The sequence below is a fragment of the Metopolophium dirhodum genome, chromosome 8 (assembly GCF_019925205.1).
Source record: "Metopolophium dirhodum isolate CAU chromosome 8, ASM1992520v1, whole genome shotgun sequence".
Lineage (NCBI taxonomy): Eukaryota > Metazoa > Arthropoda > Insecta > Hemiptera > Aphididae > Metopolophium > Metopolophium dirhodum.
In genome coordinates this window covers 24,849,431-24,871,333 of record NC_083567.1, presented here as the reverse complement: position 1 = coordinate 24,871,333, position 21,903 = coordinate 24,849,431, and the positions used below count along the sequence as shown (strand labels likewise).

Here is a 21,903-nt window from a genome sequence, read left to right as displayed (position 1 = left end):
TTCTGTTAAAGAGCCGAGGCGCCAGCGAAACAGTCAATTACTCGGAATCCGATCAGCAGCCAGACGCGTGCGAAAGGGTTTCGCTGTCGCCCAACAACAAGTTCGTGCCCGGTCTGTCGGACGACAATGGGGACATTCTACGCGATTTTTCCAAGCTCGGATGTTGCCAAAAGATCACCACGCTGTTGACTTCATCCCATCAGTTCAACAACTTACAGGTCAGCAGATTTATTTATCATTTTAATTTTTAACTCCAAACTCGTTACTCGACCGGCGGCGGCTGAAATTATGTAAATACTACACAGGTACAATAATTAATATCACCTACAATGAATATTTTATGAAAACTTTTTTTCCCATAAAAATTACAATTCTTATGAATAAACTTCACTAATAAAGCAGCATATTAATTATAAATGAACGACAAAAGTCGATTAAACTTTTTTAAATCTCCTGAGTTAAAAATAAATTCTTTAGCTAAAATTACAATAATTAAATTTAACCCATATAGATGTTCCTATGTCAAAAAGTACAAGTAATTTTTGACTAATTTAAATTTTACCTTTAAAATAATATTTAAAACAACAGAGAACAGCTTGATTTTATCTACAGGTTGATTAACCTAGCATGCTGACCCCTTTTTCTTCAATAATGCAGATATTCAAAATATGATTTTTTAATTTTTCAACATAGTTATAAGTTCATTATATTTTCAAATTCTTGAGATTTTTTTTGTTCTTCTTAAGGAGTGTTCTGTGGAGATACAAACTTCTATTTTTCAAATGAAAATATCCCTATTCAACTATAAATTATTCAGTAGACCATTTTTCTGAAATTTTTTACATATAAAAATCAAAATTCATACAAGTAGTTTTTAATTTATTTATCTTTGTGTTCTTAAGATAAAAGGTCTATGGTAATGGGTATTTATACAATATGGGTGCTATGGTATTAATCTATCAATATTAATAATTTGTAAAAATGGCCCAAAGTATAGTAAATACTAGATCCAATTGTATGCTTATTTTATATTTATATAAATCATTTTTAAGGACTATTATTCTTAATACAAACATTTTAATAACTAAGAAATTACTCATTCAAATTTTGAATTAAGAACATCGACATTTTCAAAAATATTATCCAAAAAGGTTAGAGGTTCTCATTCACAGGACACGTCTTAAGTAGTAGACAAATATTCATTAATTTTAAAATATAGTCTTTGTGTACATTTAAAAATTTTAAAAATTAGGATTTAAATAAATTATCTACTTTAGTTCAATAATGTGCATACGATATTCGTGAATATAATATTTTTAAAGTCGTTTTTCATAATAACGAAGGAAGCAAATTAATAATTTGGAAATCGTATTTGATATTTATGCCGATTTTATTGTTTGCTTGACTATTTCCTTCAGTTGTCTTGTTTACTATAACACAGTTAGATCGAATTACCGATTAGGTATCATAATATTTTTTTTTATTTTTAAAAAATTTTATCTGTTCTATGTTAAAAAAAAAAGAATAATAATTGTTGACATGTAATTTTAGATTCTATGTTACCATGTATATCGGATTATAGATAATGGATTTTATGTTAAAATTATAATAACATAATAACTGTATATTTAGGATAAAATTAATATGTATAGCGTCTTATAAGATTAATGCCTAAGATAGTCTCGAGGTTATTAATATTTATAAATGAATTCTATGTCGCTGAATAATTTATCGCTGTTAAATCATTCGCATAATAATATGATGCTGGTTTTTAATTATTATAACCGTGATTGTAGTCCTTGGATTAATCCTAACTCGAATCACATTACACTAAATCATAACCAAGTAATTCGAACAAAAGCGTTTTCTCCTACGCGCAGTGCACGCTCTAGCGAAAATTGTTTCAACTCGGAATATTGCTGTGTCAATAATATACGAGACTATAAATGCATCTATGTGTAGACAATATTACTGATTATAATAAAATGATTAATTGAAACGTGCATAATATAATATGACTAATCATATACGGTTAGGACCGCGGTTAGGTTGTATATATCTACTTGGTGCATAACAGAAGTTTATTAAATATACATTATACATTTATACTGCAGTCTCCTTATATTACCTATACTGCACGTGCGTGATTTGTATTAACAGGTGGAAATGCTCTACCAAAGATATTTTCTGCGAACCAACCAAAGCCACATGGTCCATTTGTTGGTGCTGCTCTGTATACTTTTTACGTGCATGGCCATAGCAGTTGTCCTTTCCGACTACGAGACTCAGGTTCAATGTTCCTTGCTACTGCTGTGCTGTATACTTATTTACCTAAGTAAGTTCGGATCCCCAGGCTATGCATAATATTATATTATGCGTATGTCCACCTAACTCTGTTACTATGTCGACGTGTATAATGTACGGTCTGCACTCTCTGTCTCCAGTCATAATAGGCATAGTGTCACGGTCCGGATTGAACGAAGTATACCTAAGTTTCGTGTCCTACGTGGTGCTGGCCACTTTCCTGCTGATCGAGTTGTCTTTCGGCGTGTTGACCAGATCCCAAGCCGTCACCGTACCCACGTTAGTGTTCGTCTACATTTCTTACAGTTTACTGCCGGTCAAGTTGCAATATGCCATTGTGGCCGGCACTATTTTCATGTTGTCGCAGTTAATATTCACCCTGTCTATGGAACACGGCATATCAAAACAGGTAACTAAAAGATACATCTAGCTTTGTTTTATTTTTTCGTCTTAAGTATATTTAATAGTTGTTTTTAAATATGTGTGCGATTCTTCATCCTCGGATACATAAACATAATACATATATTTTTGACTGCTTCTATACCAATAACAATCTGATCCAATAAACACGCTATACAATCGCTATACCCTCTCAATCGGTTTTTAGACTCGATTATTGGTTACAATAGTTCAATACCGGCTGTTTGTATAATATAGCGCCTAAAATAATACATTTTGATTTTCAGAGTTTCATTAATTTGCTATTGTTGGCGTGCACAAACGTGACTGGTGTAATGATGCATTACCCGAACGAAGTGGCAAAGAGACAAGCATTCTTGGAGACCAGACAATGCGTCCAGGCGAGACTGACTACGCAAAAAGTTAATCAACAACAGGTACGGAGAAAAAAATTAATTTAAAAAATCGTCCCATATATACACACGTCAAAGTATTTTAAAAACAGGAGAGGCTGCTTTTGTCAGTACTGCCCCGGCATGTCGCTATGGAAATGAAGGCCGACATCGCCGGTAAACGCCATGACAGCATGTTCCACAAGATTTATATACAAAAGCACGAGAATGTCAGGTATATATCTATATTATAAAAATTTAATTGATTTTTCTATAAATATAGGCCACTATAATTATCGGTGCATCGCAGCAATATTACAATAATTATATCATAGTTCAGTGTCATTCAGAAGTTAGTTAGAATAAGCAGTAAATTGTATACAACAATATCATAATATTAACGTGTTTTATACAATGTAACTATTTAATACGTACTAGTACATTTTGTTTTAATTCACAAAATAGAAATATGCTTAAATTGACCATCCTAATTTCTGAAAGTCAAATAAATCATATCATGATAGTATATAATATTATGATAATACTATATTATATTATACCATATAATATATAATCATTAATCAGCCATGTTCTTAAGCACTTATGATATATTTATTATATATGAGCAAATTAAACTGTTTATGTATAAGAATTATTTTTTTATGGTTTTCTATTCATCAAATACATTTTAATTTAACGTTTTATAATAATGCACAACTTTTTTTATCGATTTAACGTCGTAAATAAATAGTTACCTATATAAAACCGTCTAACTTATAACTAGTTAACAAAAAAAAAGTAAATATTTAATAATAGTATGTTTCTCAGAAAAAAATCGTTAGTATGTAGTTAAATTATTATTTTTAAATTTACATTATAAAACTTTTATTCAAGTTTTCTACTATAATTTATTTATTTTGGCATAGTATATTTCTTTGTTTTCAAACATAACAAACTGAAGGCGATATACAAATAATGTTGAAACTTGAAAGCCAAATTTGTTATTATAGTTATTTCGGTATAAATTAAAACAAAATGCAAAATATAAAATTTTACAAGTAAAATACTCGTGCATATTGCAAATAACAAAACCTACTTGTGGTGTTTTCACCATGTACCTACCCATACTACGCATAGGTAGTGATTATTTTAACAGTACACTGTCCACACAAACACTGATGTGTTCGCCCGTGAAACCAATAAACCACCGTTGACTCGTATAGTTAATTCCCTTACGAAATAATGATACGTGTTGAACGTAGGTAACGTTTAACACTCATTGTTTTAATTGTACCTAAATTACGTGTATACTTATTGATGTAAATTCATAACCAACAAGGTACCTATGTTTATAGTAATGTAATAATTTAACTTTCAAGCATATTGTTTTAATCGAAGTGTTTGTAATATTTTTTTTTTTATATGTACTATTGTAGCATTTTGTTCGCGGACATCTGTGGGTTCACCAGTTTGTCCGATCAGTGTACAGCTCAAGAGCTCGTAAGGCTACTTAACGAATTGTTTGCGAGGTGATATACGAAAAACGCCGTATCGGCTTAAAATTGCATGGAGTTTTACTCGTTATATAACAATCCATATAGTATTCGGATACGATACGAAAAGCGACAAACGTTTATATTGATATGTTCTATTGGTGGTTTGTGTATAGGTTCGACCGATTGGCTCAAGAAAACGCGTGTTTGCGAATCAAACTGTTGGGAGACTGTTATTACTGTGTGAGCGGTCTGCCCGAGCACAGGCCGGACCACGCCAACTGTTGCGTCCAGATGGGTTTGGACATGATCGACGCCATAACGTGAGTGCACACCCACGGAATGCGGGGCTAAAATCTACATTAATTCTATATAGCGTTGGCTCGCACAAGTGGAATTTTTTTTTCCAAAAAATATGTTTATACCGCTTTAACGTTTAGTTTGGTCAGGGACGTGATGGACGTCAACGTCAACATGAGGGTAGGAATACACTCGGGTCGCGTGCACTGCGGCGTCCTGGGACTTTGCAAATGGCAGTTCGACGTGTGGTCGAACGACGTGACGTTGGCGAATCAAATGGAAAGCGGTGGAATACCCGGGTAAGATAGATCGTTTTTTTTGTCACTTTCGATATTATATATAGTTTTTCGAACCGCAAAAACTGTCGTTTGGCGTACAGGAGAATACATATTACTGCGGACACGCTCAAGTATTTGGGCAACGCTTACCAAGTGGAACCAGGAAACGGCGGGGAGCGGAATGCGTTTCTAAAGGACCACAACATCGAAACGTACCTTATAGTGCCACCCGAAACAACTTACGTTAGTATAAAAAAAAACACCCTTAAAATATGTCTTATTATTATGATTATTATTGAGATATCGTATTAACTGTCGAAAACTGAGTTAAATTTATTCTAATGTTTTGTAAATTATTAACCATTTTGAAACAAAACCTTGTATGCGAATACCTAATTAGTTAATATCAACATTGGTATATAATAGTTACTAAAGAAACTCAAACTTATATCCTGCATAAGATTTATTAAATAAATATAAATTATTAAATGATAGAAATTTAATAAATAGATACCTTAGAGCTTCGATGAGACTGATATAGAGTAGAAAATAAAATACTATAAAATATGAAAAGTAATTTAAAAATATCAAAGAGTTTTGTACTTCTTGTCTTCATTTTTTATTCAATTTACAGCGAAGAACTATAAAATATTCATTCTTTAATTATTGTTATTTCTACATCCCGTAAAAAAAAAGTTAGGATTTCATCAGTCTGTATTTACTAAAATAATGTCAATATAATTTTTATTCTAAAATATTTGAAGATTAATTGGAACAAAATTTTATATGGTAACAAAAACTATTTAATTTGAGATATTTTATTTTAATACATTATTATTGATGGATCAATAAATTCATGTTTAGTTAAAATTATTATATTTACCAGTGTTTGTGTCATCTAAACTTTTAAAAGAAACCGTTTTTATAAATCAATGGATAATTAATTTAGGTTTTCAAATTACATTATTATTGATTAATCCTCCTAAATTCGTCTACGTTAGTTCCGACGTATATTATGTGCTTCAATTCTATACAAACGTGATTTAAAATGTAATTAAATATCCTATAATATAGTCTTAACTATTAGACCTCATTTATATTTAAAACAAATACCTTCGTTTTATGTATTTATACCTGCAACATGACAATATAAGATTAAGTGTTACTTATAGGTACTAATTCGGTACAAATATATTATAACCAATTTTGTTTTATTTTTTTGTCAAATCTTTCACAAATAATTATGTATTTTTTTATTATTTAGGTATCTCAATACTACAAAAAACAGAGTCCTGGGCATGCTCATAATGGCAATATATCAAAAGAATTCAGAATTATGGGACATAACCAACGTCATAATACATTTACATGGTAAATTACAACATTAAACTATATATTATATACCTATATGAGCTGTTTAAATATTGTGTTCTCTTGTTGAATACAATGGACTGCTGAGTGGTTTTCACAATATTAGTTAGTTCACATGGCGCACGTACTGGCAGATAAAATAATAATATTATATAGGTTATACGAAATAATAAATTCGAGGCGAGGGCGTGTTAGCCCTCAGAGCGGATGATGATGGTCATGCCGAAATCCTGTACTTGTAGTGCAATATTATACGTCCTTGTGTGATTTATACAACTCTAGGTACCTATAAAAATATTTTATATACCTATGGCAATGATGAAATAGGTACGAATGGTACGTAAAAAACAAATGTACATTCACGGTTTTATAGTAGTTATTAATCCTTATATTATTATCTATTGTAATGTTATATATAGTATTTCTATTTGATTTTTCTATCGACTTTTATATATTATTCATCATTCATAACTATATATATATCGTAGTTAATATTTAGGCACTTAACAGTATTATATTTATACAAAGTACTTAATCGTATCCTACGTAAAGTGTAGAGTGATCGTAAATCTCGATGGATTGGTAACGATCGTCATCAGTCGATATAGATCACACGTTGACGTTTTTTTTTATACACCTATATAAATCTGCGCACTAAATACTTTATATAATCATGCCTGATGACGTAAATAATACATATACACAATTTGTTTCGTGGCCACTTTTCTCCACAATATGAAAGAGGTTTGAACGCCCGCATCATATAATTTATACTAAAATATAAAGCGCTTTCGCAGCTCACCGTAAAACGTGACTTTTCGAAAAATATTCTAGACATGCGATTGAGTTAACAATGTGGTTATCTAGTTGTTATCCAGTGGTTAACCATCATTTTTGTTCTTAATACCTTACTTTTACCACTTATTATACCGTATATTTGAGTTAAATCCTATTTACTCGGACCACGGTATATTCACCATAAGTTAATGATAATAACTAAAAAATAACGTGATAAAGTATAGTGAACACGATGAGCTGTGGCCTGTGGACGCCTACAAACTATCGATAATATCAAATTAATGTGTCAACTGCCACCCCTACGTATGACTCGCGTCAGCACTTCCTGTTAGTACGACAGTGCAGACTGAACGTTAACACTTCGATGGACTTTGGAGGAAATACCTGTGCCTCTGTAAATCGAACACAATACAACCGTACAGAGTTACAAAGCTTTAGCATGAAATATATTGTTTACGATAAACTTTTTGTTATAACATAGTCTTGGATATCGGTTGTTTTAAATGAAACGGTGATACAAAACATATGACCTAATAAAATATGTATTCATATCCTAACTAGGTGGGTGTTATTTTGTGGTGATTCTAATACTAATTTAAAGTCTTAAGCTATATAGTTAATGAATAATGCAAATGTCGAGTGTATGCTGCTGAATTGCGTACGAAACGTTTTATTAAGTCTTGTACACAAGCAAAGGTGAATATACGCGGAAACCGAACTTGAAATGTATTGTATGATTTTCATTAGTGGAACTTGTTTGATGCTTCATCATCATTTAGAAGTTCAACTCCGTATAAAATATGTATGTACCTACTTAGTTCTTAAAAGTTTTGTCGTCCTATTCTCTTGAAGTTTGTTACATGCATGTATACCATAAGTAATATAGTTGCGCCACTATTGCCAGTAGGCAATAAACTTTTTAGAATACGTGCCGATCAGGCTCAATTTTTGATCTCTACAAACGCGCAGCCACTCAGACAGATGTATAGTATAATAACTATAATAACTAATAATGATAAAAAATAGACATGCGCCGAGACATTCCGCATCAATATTATTAATACGTATATATATTTATTACATACTAGCAACTAGCTGAACTATCCGACTTCATCCAGGTTAAAAATTAATCTATATACCTATATCGTTTCCGTTTTCTTCCAGTTGAAATATATTATAATAGGCACAATTCAATATCACGATGATTAATATTATAACGGAAAAACCGAAAAAGATAGATAGATAGATAAATCGATTTTAATCCGGGTGAAGTTGGGAAATACAGCTAGTTAGTTATAAAATTAAAATATTTAAAATACTATAGTCTAAACGCAATAATATACGAAACACGCAGTCGGCAGTATATCTGTATAGTTTTCCGGTTTTTTCAGTTATATAGTAAAGTACCTGTGAAAACTCCGTTAATACTACATAATATTTTAATAAGACTACCCCTATATAATACCAACACGGGAAAATAGAACGTAAACGCAATGCGTTGTGTTTGTGATTTTCATACGATAATAATGCGTTATGGCGTCGAGTTGCTTAAAGCGTATTTTCCATTTTTGTTTTCAGCAAAGACGAACCCGAATTGAACCATGGTGAGGTGGACGAATACTTGTTGTGCGCCATCGACGCCCGGAGCATCGACCGACTCAAATCGCAATACTGCTATCCGATAACGTTGAAATTCCGCGACACCAACATCGAACAAATCGTAAGTACCTATATAAATATAATGCACGACCTATAATATCATAATTCATAATATACGAGGTGTAATAGAAAGACTTGACGAAAAAAAAATGATGCTACTTAAACGTATGAAAATATTTTTTTGTATAATATATATTGTGTAGCGCAAGTGACTGTAAATTATAAAAAAAGTCAGTTCTATCTGTTACATATTGTAAATTAGTATATTTCAATATTATGACACTATAGAGGACAGCGGCTGACCAGTGACCAGGTCACTAGTCCGATACATAATATTATTATACAATGACAATAATAACAATAATAATTAATAATAATATAATATCCCGCGAACTAATCGTTATAATGTTATTATCTCGTATGTTATACGCAGTACAGCAAAGTGCCCGACCGGATGCTCTACACCTACATGACGTGTACGGTGTGTATATATTCGGCTATCACCGCAGGTCACGTGATAATTCTACCACTGTGAGTATATTATTATAATATGTGTCATCAACAGTGGAAAATCTAAGATTTTTTTTATGGTGTATGCTATTTTGATAATAATGCTCTTGGTCACGTCTTGAGCCACTCCGGAGTGAAAACAAATTTTACTTAATCTGTGATAGCTAGTATACAGTCTACAATTCACACGTTTAATTGCAAGTGATAACTGTAATCTAAGTAATTTATAATTTATAAAAACAAAGTTCAATATGTAAATCGGTGGGTGCTTCGCAGCTTCCAACCCCCCCCCCCCCTAAAACCACCACTGATCATCATACAATGTTATCATAAAGCTCCTCGTCCTCTCACCAAACACGTCGTATTTCTACCGTCGTCGCCGACACCTTTCTGCGCGACCGGACTTCCCGTCGTCTTCATGACATCGATATCGCAGCGTGTTTTTTATAATGCTTTGCTTTTCTCATTTTTCGTAGGTCCTATTTGTTACTGGGATGTTTAATAATCGGATGGCTGACGATCGTCCTGTCAGCGGCAGTTATCTTTCGCAATCGCCTGATGGTAAGTGTAAGCCTACCATAAACATCATAATGCAATATTATATTATTTATCAGTGGGTTAAGGTTAGGGCAGACGACGCGACAATGTTCTAATGTGTACAATCTCTGTTTGTTTAAGGAAATGACGGAACCGCTGAAAAAAGCGGCGCAGACAATCAACCAGAACCGGTCCATAGCTCAAACGCTGGCCCTGGCCATAATCGTCTGTTGCTTTTTTACTTCCATGACGCCGCTGGTACCTATACGCCATTATCATAGGCGCAACTAGGGTTAAAATTCTGGGGGGGGGGGGCTAACAAAACTATCTTTTTAAAATAACCCATAGGGGGCTTATATTTAAATCAATAAGGGATATTTTTTTTTTTTGTGGGGGGGGTGTGGTGGGAGCCCTCCCCTAGTTTTTGGGCCAATAGCCATTATAATATTATAATATAATAATCGCCGTGGCATTTAGACATGGGTCGACTTCACGATGTTATGGGCATGTCGCGATTAACCCATGACCGCTTTTCGTTGTTTTATTTTCAGATCATACACAAACTGGAGGTGTGCTTCAACGAACCAAACCTAAACTCCACCGAAGTATTGGTCGTCGAAAATCCGAACATGCGGGAGAGCAATTGTCAACTTTTATTTAACGTAATAATCTAATGGCACATTTTAATGGTCCATAAAATATTATGTAGCCGTTCGTATACCACACTACTCTATTGTAACATTTCGGTTTTTATACTTTTCCACAGTACTTGACCGTGTGTGTTATCATCCTGATGATATTGGTTGCTGTGTACCAAGTGCTCATCAGTCTAGTCAAACTCTCCCTCTTGATATTCATATCGTCTTGTTATTTTATATTTTCCAGCATGTTTCTAAACAACAGGTAAGTGATTCGAACCTATATTAAATAACAGTAAGTTTACATATTTTATCAGTTAAATATTGTCGTTTTCCAGTTAATTGTCAAAATTATTACATAGTTTACAACCACTTAAGCACTATTTCGGTGTAGTTATTAGAAAAACATTTAAATTTTAATATACGTGTCTGTTGCCTCCCGCTGTTGCAAATATTTCTGTGACATTCATTACAGCCTTAAAAGAAATGAAATACGAAAATATATATAGGTACTATAATAGTAAATACCAAATTGACATTTTCAGTCTCCGTTCAAATTATTATATATTATCAAAATGTCACACTGTAGTTAGTTCGAAATTCATCGTCAGCACTAGGGCAATTAAAGAAACATTAATTTACAACCATATTCAAATCATAGACTACTAATTTAAATATAATATGCCTAATTAATAATGTTATAGGATTTTAAACCAATCGTGTATTTATGTTGACAAAAACAAAAAACTTCTTGAAATAGTACTCAAACAGTTACTCACAACTTATCCATAAGAAATTGAAATACTGTTCCTAAATAACTAAGATAGTAAGATTGTAATTAGGTCCATCCCGGCCACGTTATTCAGTATATATGTACCTAAACTTTAAAGTACATAATAGTTAGAGAAAAATCTGTTCAGAAATGTAATATTTAATACTACAGTATACTCATATTTTACAGTTTTAATTGAGGAAAATGTTTAGTCTGTTTTGTGATATTTTATTTTATTTCACGGAATGGCACGTTAATCAAAACTTTGCTTATTTTTTAGATTAGCTGTGGTAAAAAGTTCTTTACGTTAACATAAAATTACAATTTAATATTTAAGTTCTTATGTATTATTTATATCATAAAATTGATACAACATTTCAATAAACACGGCTAGAGCATTTTTTCCAAAGTAGTTATACCTACTTACCTATGTCAAATAAAAATATAAACCCGGTAAAATAATTAGTAACTAAAACTTTAATTTTTCACAGAATAAATAAAAATATGTCAAACAAGACATTGCAAAGTAGAAGTTTTATTTCATTTTTCCCGTCTGACAAGTTGGAGTTTGTTTACCATCCAGTATTACTGGTTAAACTTAAAAATATATTTGTTTTATAAATTTAACATATTTGAAAAAAAAAGTAATTAGTTCAAATAGTTTTATTATCAAACATGTAGATATGATTATTACACTATGCAATAAAAAATACACTCGTATTTTAGACCACAACGTTTATAGTCAATTGAAAACAGTGTCCAAACGTATAAACATTTTTTGAAATTGAAACCGTGTGATTTATTATTTTAAGAATATTTACTACACAAATCAAAAATGTTTTGCTAGGAGTATTGGCTATCAAGATGGGGGGTTAGACGAAAATATCTTTTTACCCTTTAAGAAGACGCGTCACAGATAATATCCGATTGAATAAACGAGTTTTAAAATCTACATGTTATTAGTTAATTTTGCAAAAATTCACTGTCCAATAATAAGGTATAGCCGCGAGGGACAATTATTATCTTCGTTATAATACTTCAAAGAAAATATTTTTACCATTATATTATCTCATCCCTATTTTTCTAATCTACGTATAAATTTCGTTTTATTTATTTTTATTTTTGTTATATCTTTTTGAACTTAAAAAGCTTTGAGTCCCCATTATATTACTTTTTATGCCTGACTTGTTTTTATTTCCTTGAATAGGTAGGTGGATATTTTTTAAAGGTTCGTGTTTAACTTGATATTAAATTAAAAATGTAATTGCCAATATTTTTCTGAAGAGAATATATTATGTCAGTACAGTAGGATACACATAGGCACAAAGTATATTTTACTATTACTTGTTAACAAAAATGAAACAAAAAACAAATTTCCGGTACCTTCCGAAAATTGTATACTTTACTTGCTATGATTTCCAGTGAAACCTGACTGAAATTTTAAATACTATATGAATAAACGAACAATATACCATTAAATTGGTTAGCTGGTTCCAAAATAAATCACTATTATTTCAGTAGAGAAACTACTTAAACGGTGTTTAGTATATTTTCTTATAAATCTTTTTACGGCCACAAAACACAGCAAGTATTGTGTATAGGTACAATACGAAGAAGTTAAAAATAAAATTATTCTAAAAACTGTGTTAAGTATATTTTTATTTCTAAATTGTAATTGATAGTAAATACTAACCAAGAAACAAAATGATAAATCTATTATTTTTAAAACTGAAATAATGATCTGTATATGAATTGACATTGCTGAATAATTAGAAAGTATATAAATAAAAAATCCAGATAATTCTGTAGTATTTAACCCTGGCCGAATTTCACAAGCTTTAAATGTACTAAAAAGTAAATAATCGTAGGTACCTATACGTACTTAAAATTTATAAGTTATAGTGAAATACTACAGCATACTGCAGGTCTACATATTTTAGGTTACCTTATTTGATGATTTCGGTTTACTGCTCACAGAAGTTGTCAAATCAATCGCACACACCTACTAATAGATTATGTTAGTTTAGTATAACTACTATCAATATTATATCACCCGAATATCATGATTGACTGTTGTAGTCTATAACTATTGGATATAACTGATGACTGATAATTTATGATTACTATCCGTATCGAAATGTCGAATGCTGCATGTCTATGATTCCCACTCAATAACCATAATATACACATTATATACCTAATCGATTTCCTTCGCGTATAACCACAACGTTCGGAACATTTAAAACTCAACAATTGTCTCTGTCCACACAGGCCAATAGAAGAATCGTTTTGGATTCGCATACTCATGTTTGTCGTCATGTTGGGGCTGATTGTTGCGTTAATTCTACAAGCACAGCAGACCGAAGTCACTTCACGACTAGATTTTCTGTGGAAATTACAAGCTACGGGTGAGTAGTCGTTTGTCCGTTGTTATAATCATGGAAATGCCTGTAAATATGTATCGAACGACAATTGTTTGTTTTTGATTAATTTTCAGAGGAAAAAGAAGATATGGAACACCTAGAAGCTTATAACCGTAAACTTTTAGCAAACATTCTGCCGGTTCATGTTGCCGAACATTTTTTGACTTTGGACAAACCCGTAGACGTTAGTAATATTTTTGTCTACAAAATAATAATATAAGGGATGGATGTGCACGTGCAGACACTCTTTTTCATTAGTCTTATTTTTAATTACGAATGCCCCTCAGGTAAAATATGGTGTCTGAGTCTAACTTTTGAATAACACAAAAGTTTTATTATAAAAATGTAATAGGTACCTACTACAAAATGTCGGCGAGTAAGTTTTTTCGTATATTCTGCGTAAATGTTCAATATTATATATTATTGTACATAAATACGTACAACTATCAACAAAATTACATGTCACATACACGAGAATATATTTATAAAATGTATAACAAAAAATGCGTTAAAAAAGATAAGATAACACTTTAATATTATTAAAAAATAATTGTTGTGTTTTATAATAGTGTTTTTAGGTTCAAGTTTTTTATTAAGTTGTATTTTAATTTTTAAGCCAATCGAAAATGTTAATAAAAACTGAATTATTTAATAATTATTCCAAAACTTTACAACCAATATATTCCCAAAAGTTTCCACAGATGATATTATTTCGTTTGTAGTTCGTTGATAGCTAATTTATTTAATTACATTTTAAAAAAAAAAACTTGGTAGGTACTATTAAAGTTATATTGTCCGAGACTTCATTTTAGCAAAAACTCTTTAACGGCACTGCCCAGTAATTAATTATTTATACTAAAAAATGGTTTTAGGCAGTACACGCCGCTATAGCATTATTTTCACAATTCTCATCCAAATTTCCTTTAAAATTATTTTAATAAAAGCTTAATCGAGTTGCCACTTTCACAGCTTCCCTTAGAAAACCATTTATAATATACTACGTAACTATTGTTTTGAACCACTTGTTGTGCACTTTAATTGGCGGATAGATATTTTCGCTACCGAGTACTATGACTGGAACACTGGATACACTGTTTCAAATAGTCAAACAAATTAAGTCAACTTAAAGATTGCGTGTTATTACACAATTCTAGAAAAATCGGGATAAGATTTATATTTTATATTCTCGTTAAATATCGTCATTAATAACAACCAAAGTCAAAAACCATTCTTTAATAAGAATTTTCTTTTGATCAGACAAGTTAGATATAAAACATCGGACAAACCCGAAATCGTTGTTCATGATTTGTATGAAGTGCATTCCACAAAAACCGGCCACAGGTTGGACTCTTTTCCGGATTACCTGTACGGGGAATAGAAAATTGCCTGCAGTGAACGCATCTCAAGTGGAAAAAAAAGGATAATCACTATAATTTGGGAAGCGATCCGTATGCGTCGGATCAGTGGAATTAAAAATGGTTTATTAGTTGTGTGTGGTTTTTAAAATGCATTAAATTAAAACTAAAATTATTTAAAGATGAGTATTTGGTATCTAGAGAAACAACAAGCAATGATTGAAGCTAAAAAAGGAATTTCGCTAAATAAAAACAAAAATTACAAAAGAACGTATATGGAATGCGTTTTACCTCGGTTTTCGATAAAATAAAAAATACCATTATATGAACGAAACACGGACTCGCGTATTGTGGCTTTTATCAAAATCGGTTCACGTTAATTTACGAACTATATGCGATCCGTATGCGTCTCGTCCATTCCGCAGGGACTGAAGCTAAAAAAGGAATTTTTCTAAAGAAAAACAAAGAGTACAAATCCCATAGGGGCAGGGGCGGATTTACCCATAGGCCACACGTGCCTTGGGCGCAATATTTTTTGGGGCGCAATTTTTTAGTTAATTTTTGCTTTTTAGTTTTTCATAATTTCATATTTATATTATTTGCCTAAATTTATATTTTATATTAATTTTTTTTTGTATACAACTTGCATGAAACTGGAAAAAAATCACGTCCCAGTATAACGTTTTAATTTATAAGCTATAATAACCTTGCCGTTTGAGTTTAATCCTGCGACAGGCGCGCGCTGCTAGAGGATCGACATCGACACTCGACGAGGCAGTTGCCTATGTTAATGCATGGGAGGTGGTATACGGGTGTGCGGCTTAAACACATACAATATTGTGAATGGCGCATGCGCAAAACGCCAGCCAAGGCAGTCAAAATATATACAATATACTACCTCGGGCCACCGCGTCGGGTATATTGTATATAGCCGCTCTACTAGCTAGGTGGGGGACACCTTGCACAGTGCTTAGCAAGTAAATTATTTGATATTAACTGGAATGACCCACCTCATCTTGCACCCGGCACCAGAATAAGTTTGCGCGGGCGCGTGGCCACTAAACTAGTCTGTTCTTAGAATACTGGAATTAATTCTGGAAATCGGATGTCTTGATAAAGTAATTAATAATAATAAACATTGCGACAACGCGCGACGTTGGCACTGTCGCCCGTCTCCTGCATATGTGTACAAAATGTACCTATGCAAAATTGTATTAAGATGACGTCGGCGCACTGTTTGTTTTCTCTCTCTGACCCACGTGCATTACAAAAAAGATAGAGAATAATATTTTAGAGGCAATGACATATCGGTTTTATATTTTATTGTTATTTGACTTTGTATTCGACTTTAAAAATAATGTTGTACATTTAAATTATGTTTAAATCGTTTTGAAACAATATTTAGAGAAATCGATACGTCATTCCCTCAAAAATATTATCCTCTATCTTTTTTGTAATGAGTGATTTTACTCTAAGATTACTTAAAAACATAGAAAAAACGATTCTGCGGAAATGCATTTTGTCTATGTTGCGCGTTGGCTATAGAGAGAAAACAAATAGTGCGCTGAAATCCTCTTAATATTTATTTGTTTAGTTGGTATGTATAAATATAAGAATGCCTAAATACAATTTTTATAGTTTTGTTTTATTTCATGGAACATTACCCCTCCCCCTCCAGTGGGAGCACACCAATGTACAGGGCGCTAGTGTTGTAATGCCTAGGGACGGACAAATGGTAAGTCCACCCCTGCATAGAGGTAATGCATTTCGAGGTTTTCGATAAATATACCATTATATTATAAATGAAATCTCGGGCACACGTATTGTGACTTATTTATTAAAAACGATTGGCGAAAAACTGACATTCGTCCGATCACTATACTTCTGGTTTAGGTGATCGCCAAACCGTTTGATGTAACTATAAAAATTAAACATAGGTACCACGTAAAACATAACGTCGAAGCCGTACAGAATAAAATACCGCAATACGCGATTGTGCACCTTTTTGTATTGACGTTTTAAAAAGTGTACAATTGCGCGTGAATTTCACAGTAAGAAAAAGATAGTTTTAATTAAGTACAAAAAGTACCTACCAATATCAATATTTATTTGCACTAAGACTACAACCCAATTATGACCAATGAATATTTATTAATAATATAATAAATAATAATGTGCGGCGATAATAATATGTCGTCAATCGTCACGTGTTATGTGCGCAAACGTAATGAACTAAAATTGTTCAGGGGGGTGCTCAAGTCCCAAAAAAAAATTTTTTAATTTTAATATATATTACTATATTATTATTTTTTTAGGGGGCTTCGAGTGATTTTTAGTGGGCTAAGCCACCCCCCCCCCCCTAAGCCCCTCACCTATTTGGGCCACTGTGCCCGCGCCACTCAAGCATAATTACTGATTTTTATATTATTATTATAACGATCGTTGTTATATGATGTGCACCCTGTAAACAACTTCCGGTTTGTCGCAGGAACTATACCACGAGCAGTGCGACAGTGTGTGCATAATGTTTGCGTCCATACCGAACTTCTCCGAATTTTACGTCGAACTGGAGGCCAATAACGAGGGTGTCGAGTGTCTGCGGCTTCTGAACGAGATCATTGCCGACTTCGACGAGCTGCTCAGCGAACCGCGTTTCCAGTGCATCGAGAAAATCAAGTCGACCGGCGCCACATACATGGCCGCTTCCGGTCTGACCAGGAACACGTCCGACAGCAAACAGTACTCGCACGTCACCGCCATGGCCGACTACGCGCTCAGACTCCGCGAGCAGTTGGCGTACGTCAACGAACACTCGTTCAACAATTTCCGCATCAGAATCGGTAAGTTCCAATAGAGACACGAGGTGAGTAGGATGAACGGGATAATCAGAATTAAAACGTCCGTAAAATAATCTCCCTCGACATTATAGTTATGGTATATAAATAATTTAGAAAAAAATCCCCAGTAGATAAATCGCATTGGAAAAATTATTATCAACTACATAAACAATAACAACATAAAACTTCAACTACATAAACAATAACAGCATACAACTATTCAAATTATTTTAAATGCTTCGAACCCGGTAATAAATACCTAAGTATAAAATATGTATTCTGCAACTTGTAACAAAAGTTTTAACATTTATTTTACTACAAACCACATATTAAATTTTATATAATAAAGAAAAAACTTTTATTATGTTTTGGTAATTATACATCAGCGTTTTATAATGGCCATTTACTCAATATACGTAATATTACGAGTACCTAATTTAAAAATTATGAATTACTCAATCTAAAAACATTAAAAAAACAAATTATTATTGCTATGAAAATATGAAATATAGTAAAATGTTAGAATTCTCGTTTTAAATTCTACAATTCAATAAAAGAAAAATATTTTTATTTTTAAAATCACAAAAATCTACTAATAACATAACTGCAATATCTGGTTAGTTATAACTTAGATCACTCTATAAAATTAATGAATTTAGAGCATATTAAAGAAATTTCTACAACATAGACATACTGACATATTAACTGATAGAATTTTCACTAGTATACCTACCAGATACCTACATTCGTAGGTAGTTTAATTTAATACTATTATATATTTATGCATTAAAATTTATAATAATAATATAATCCTTTGCAGTTTACACGGGAATGTGCCAGATAAACGAAAGATAGGTATTAGGTACCTACCTAATAGGTATCTGTGCTCTCTGCACATTACACGATTGAATTCGGACTTGATTGCTTTCAAACAACAGCTAAAAATAATATTTGTTTTTATAAGGTTTCAAGTAATCAAGTAGGTAGTTAAAATAAAATTATGAAATTTAAATTTTATTTCATATAATAAAATATAATATGCAAGTACCTATAATTGGAACAGCTGCGAGTTTGAAAACTATTAATTTTTTACCATTGTATAGGTACACCGTATACAGCTGTTCAATTCAAAAGCCTAATAAGGTAGTGCAAAATCGGTAAAACTATATAATACCTACCTAATATTATAATTACGATTGGCATAACGCATTATTGAACCAATAATTTATAATAATAAATAATAATGATAAAACAATCTGTGCCTACATTTAACAAATAAATATTGCATTATCAATATTACAGCGCTATCTACCTACAAGCCGAATTTTGTGCTGAGAGAGCCGTTCTCATCGACTAACTCGTATAATAATATGTTACGGGTAAAGTAGGAAATTCGGACACTGTGCACAATGCCTGAACATTTTGGGCAATGTAAGAATGATAATTTTAATACTCAAATATTGGCCATACATTGGCCGGGTGCAGTCTACGAGAATAGAGTGAAAATTAAAACAACAAAAAATACTGCAAAAATTAATCAAAAATACGATATTTTAAATATATCAGGGATTGGAAAAGTTAGTAGTACTACTGTACTAGTATCCGAAGGGCGAAGATAATTTAATGAAGAAGGTATTACCTATGTTTACAACGATGATATTATTTCAACTTCTTAATGAAACACGTGTATCTGACATATGTGGGACATGGAGGTAGAAACCGTATAGAGTATGAATTGAACTTGAAATATAAATATATAACAAGGGAGACTATAATGATATATTTAAATTTATGTGACCAGTATGCCATAGGCACAAATATGGGGGGGCTGGGGGTGCTTAGCCCCCCCCCCCCAAACTAATGATTTCCCTACTATAATTTAATAGCATCATAAGAGTATCAAGTATAGACCTGATCTACAGCCCCCCAAATTGCAAACACTATTTACGCCTATAATGCCAGTGTCAAAAAAAATAGATCAAGCAGATAAATTATAAATAAACTTACAACCCATAACAATAGTTTCCTTACAAGTCAAAATTTAGGGAAATAGGTGTAAATTTTATGTATGTAATTTGTCAAATATTTAATTTATGTAAATAGAAGTACCTACCTATAATTTTTAATTGTTGGAAGAAATTTCACTATGTCATGATGATAAATATAAATTAGATATCTATGCACAATTATTAATTATTAATTTAAACCTTTATTGTATATGATCTGCAGGTATAAATATCGGTTCTGTCGTAGCGGGCGTGATAGGAGCTAGAAAACCTCAGTACGACATCTGGGGCAACGCTGTGAACGTGGCAAGCCGAATGGATTCGACCGGAGTGTTGGATAAAATACAAGTAAATCTTTTAAAAATAAGCGTTTTTAATTTTCAACACGTCGCGGTCGTTAGGTATATCTACTGCAGAAAACGAGTTTTTCTTTTAACACGTTCGATATCGCAGCGGCTGATGTTTGGATTATTATTTACCGGGATAATATTGAGCGACTGAGCGGCATTATATATAATAATAATAATAATAATACAAATCTTTATTACCAGAAATGAATTTAAATTTGTATTCTAAATATATAAAAACTGCAATGATTTTGCACAAAAACTAGCGTCTTAATTAAATTAGATTATATATAAAAATATATAGGTAAATAAAGCAATAATATAAAATAAATTAAATTACATATAAAAGTACAAATAACAATCTTTGAGAGATGATATAATAAATTAAAATACATTGTCTTCTAGCGTCATTAATTATTGCACAGTTACATAGTGAGTTTAATTCGTAATTACCTAGCTCGTTTATTTTTAAATTGAAAGAATGATTTCTCTCTTCTGTGGAGCTTATTTTAAAGTTAATATACGTTTCAATAAATCCAGGCAGTCTGTTAAGTTTATATTTATATTATTTTAATTAAGTTAGCTTAATTATTCAAACCGACGTTTTAATTTCTCCTTGGTAAATATGTTTCTTAATGAAGGAATAATATGAAAAATCCTTCAACACGTGTAGGCCTTAAACGAGGAATAAAATTCTAGGGCATTGTAGAATTAAATCGTAGACAGATATTTTGAACTGTAATTAAATTATGTGACTAGATAAATATAAATATAATTCGTAACTAAACGTGCAATAATAACCCGCACTTGTTTCTGCGATGCCATTGATTATTCCGTGTAATTTTTCAGGTGACCGACGAGGTATACGAAATATTGAAGCTAAAAGGATACCCGTTGACTTGTCGTGGTGTCATCGAAGTGAAAGGCAAAGGAAACATGGTTACCTATTTTTTGGACAATTATGCTCAGCAAAATTAAACGATGTTGACATACGTATTGTTATTGTTGTTATTACGAATCATATAATTATATATATATTATTATTGTCGTTGTAAATAAAAATTCGATGTATCGATGTGTTAATAATTAATATTTAGTTTACTGTTTGTGTGTTTATTATTGGATAAATATAGTACGCAGCTGCAAAATCCTCTGAATGATGTCACGATTCACGACTAACATCCTACATATTATTATTATTATGTGGACACAAGGCACAATGAAAAAGTTTCTGACTTCGTTGTAAATTGTTTCATTCATGAACTCTTATCGACCTTTTCTATTACTTTGTTAACGAACTTTTGTATGACCATTAGAAAGGAAAGGAGTCGATATCCTTTAATTTTATATGAACATTTGTCAAATAATAGTGTTTCTGTATATTAAAAATACTTGCAAAATGATTTTATGTCTTATAATACACGATTATAATAACATAATATATTATATTATTATATTTGATTGTTACAACGGACATTTATATA

General features: G+C 31.8%; 1 protein-coding gene across 8 annotated transcripts in view; it reads left to right on the top strand.

The window, feature by feature from the left end:
• LOC132950004 (adenylate cyclase type 5) overlaps positions 1-21,515 on the top strand; it is a 197,181-nt gene extending 175,666 nt beyond the window's left edge. For 7 of the 8 annotated variants that reach the window (XM_061021174.1, XM_061021172.1, XM_061021177.1 and 4 more), the window contains 21 exons: positions 12-218; positions 2,161-2,335; positions 2,445-2,713; positions 2,991-3,140; positions 3,209-3,330; positions 4,532-4,624; positions 4,765-4,911; positions 5,029-5,187; positions 5,268-5,409; positions 6,431-6,537; positions 8,914-9,055; positions 9,428-9,525; positions 9,981-10,065; positions 10,183-10,299; positions 10,593-10,703; positions 10,808-10,944; positions 13,723-13,859; positions 13,949-14,058; positions 17,718-18,069; positions 20,296-20,420; positions 21,269-21,515. In XM_061021174.1, the coding sequence (XP_060877157.1) occupies positions 12-218; positions 2,161-2,335; positions 2,445-2,713; positions 2,991-3,140; positions 3,209-3,330; positions 4,532-4,624; positions 4,765-4,911; positions 5,029-5,187; positions 5,268-5,409; positions 6,431-6,537; positions 8,914-9,055; positions 9,428-9,525; positions 9,981-10,065; positions 10,183-10,299; positions 10,593-10,703; positions 10,808-10,944; positions 13,723-13,859; positions 13,949-14,058; positions 17,718-18,069; positions 20,296-20,420; positions 21,269-21,397 (3,114 nt within the window). In that variant the 3' untranslated portion in view covers positions 21,398-21,515. The remainder of the gene's footprint in view (positions 1-11; positions 219-2,160; positions 2,336-2,444; positions 2,714-2,990; positions 3,141-3,208; positions 3,331-4,531; positions 4,625-4,764; positions 4,912-5,028; positions 5,188-5,267; positions 5,410-6,430; positions 6,538-8,913; positions 9,056-9,427; positions 9,526-9,980; positions 10,066-10,182; positions 10,300-10,592; positions 10,704-10,807; positions 10,945-13,722; positions 13,860-13,948; positions 14,059-17,717; positions 18,070-20,295; positions 20,421-21,268) is intronic. The other variant, XM_061021178.1, reaches the window with a different exon arrangement.
• Positions 21,516-21,903: the final 388 nt, after the last annotated feature.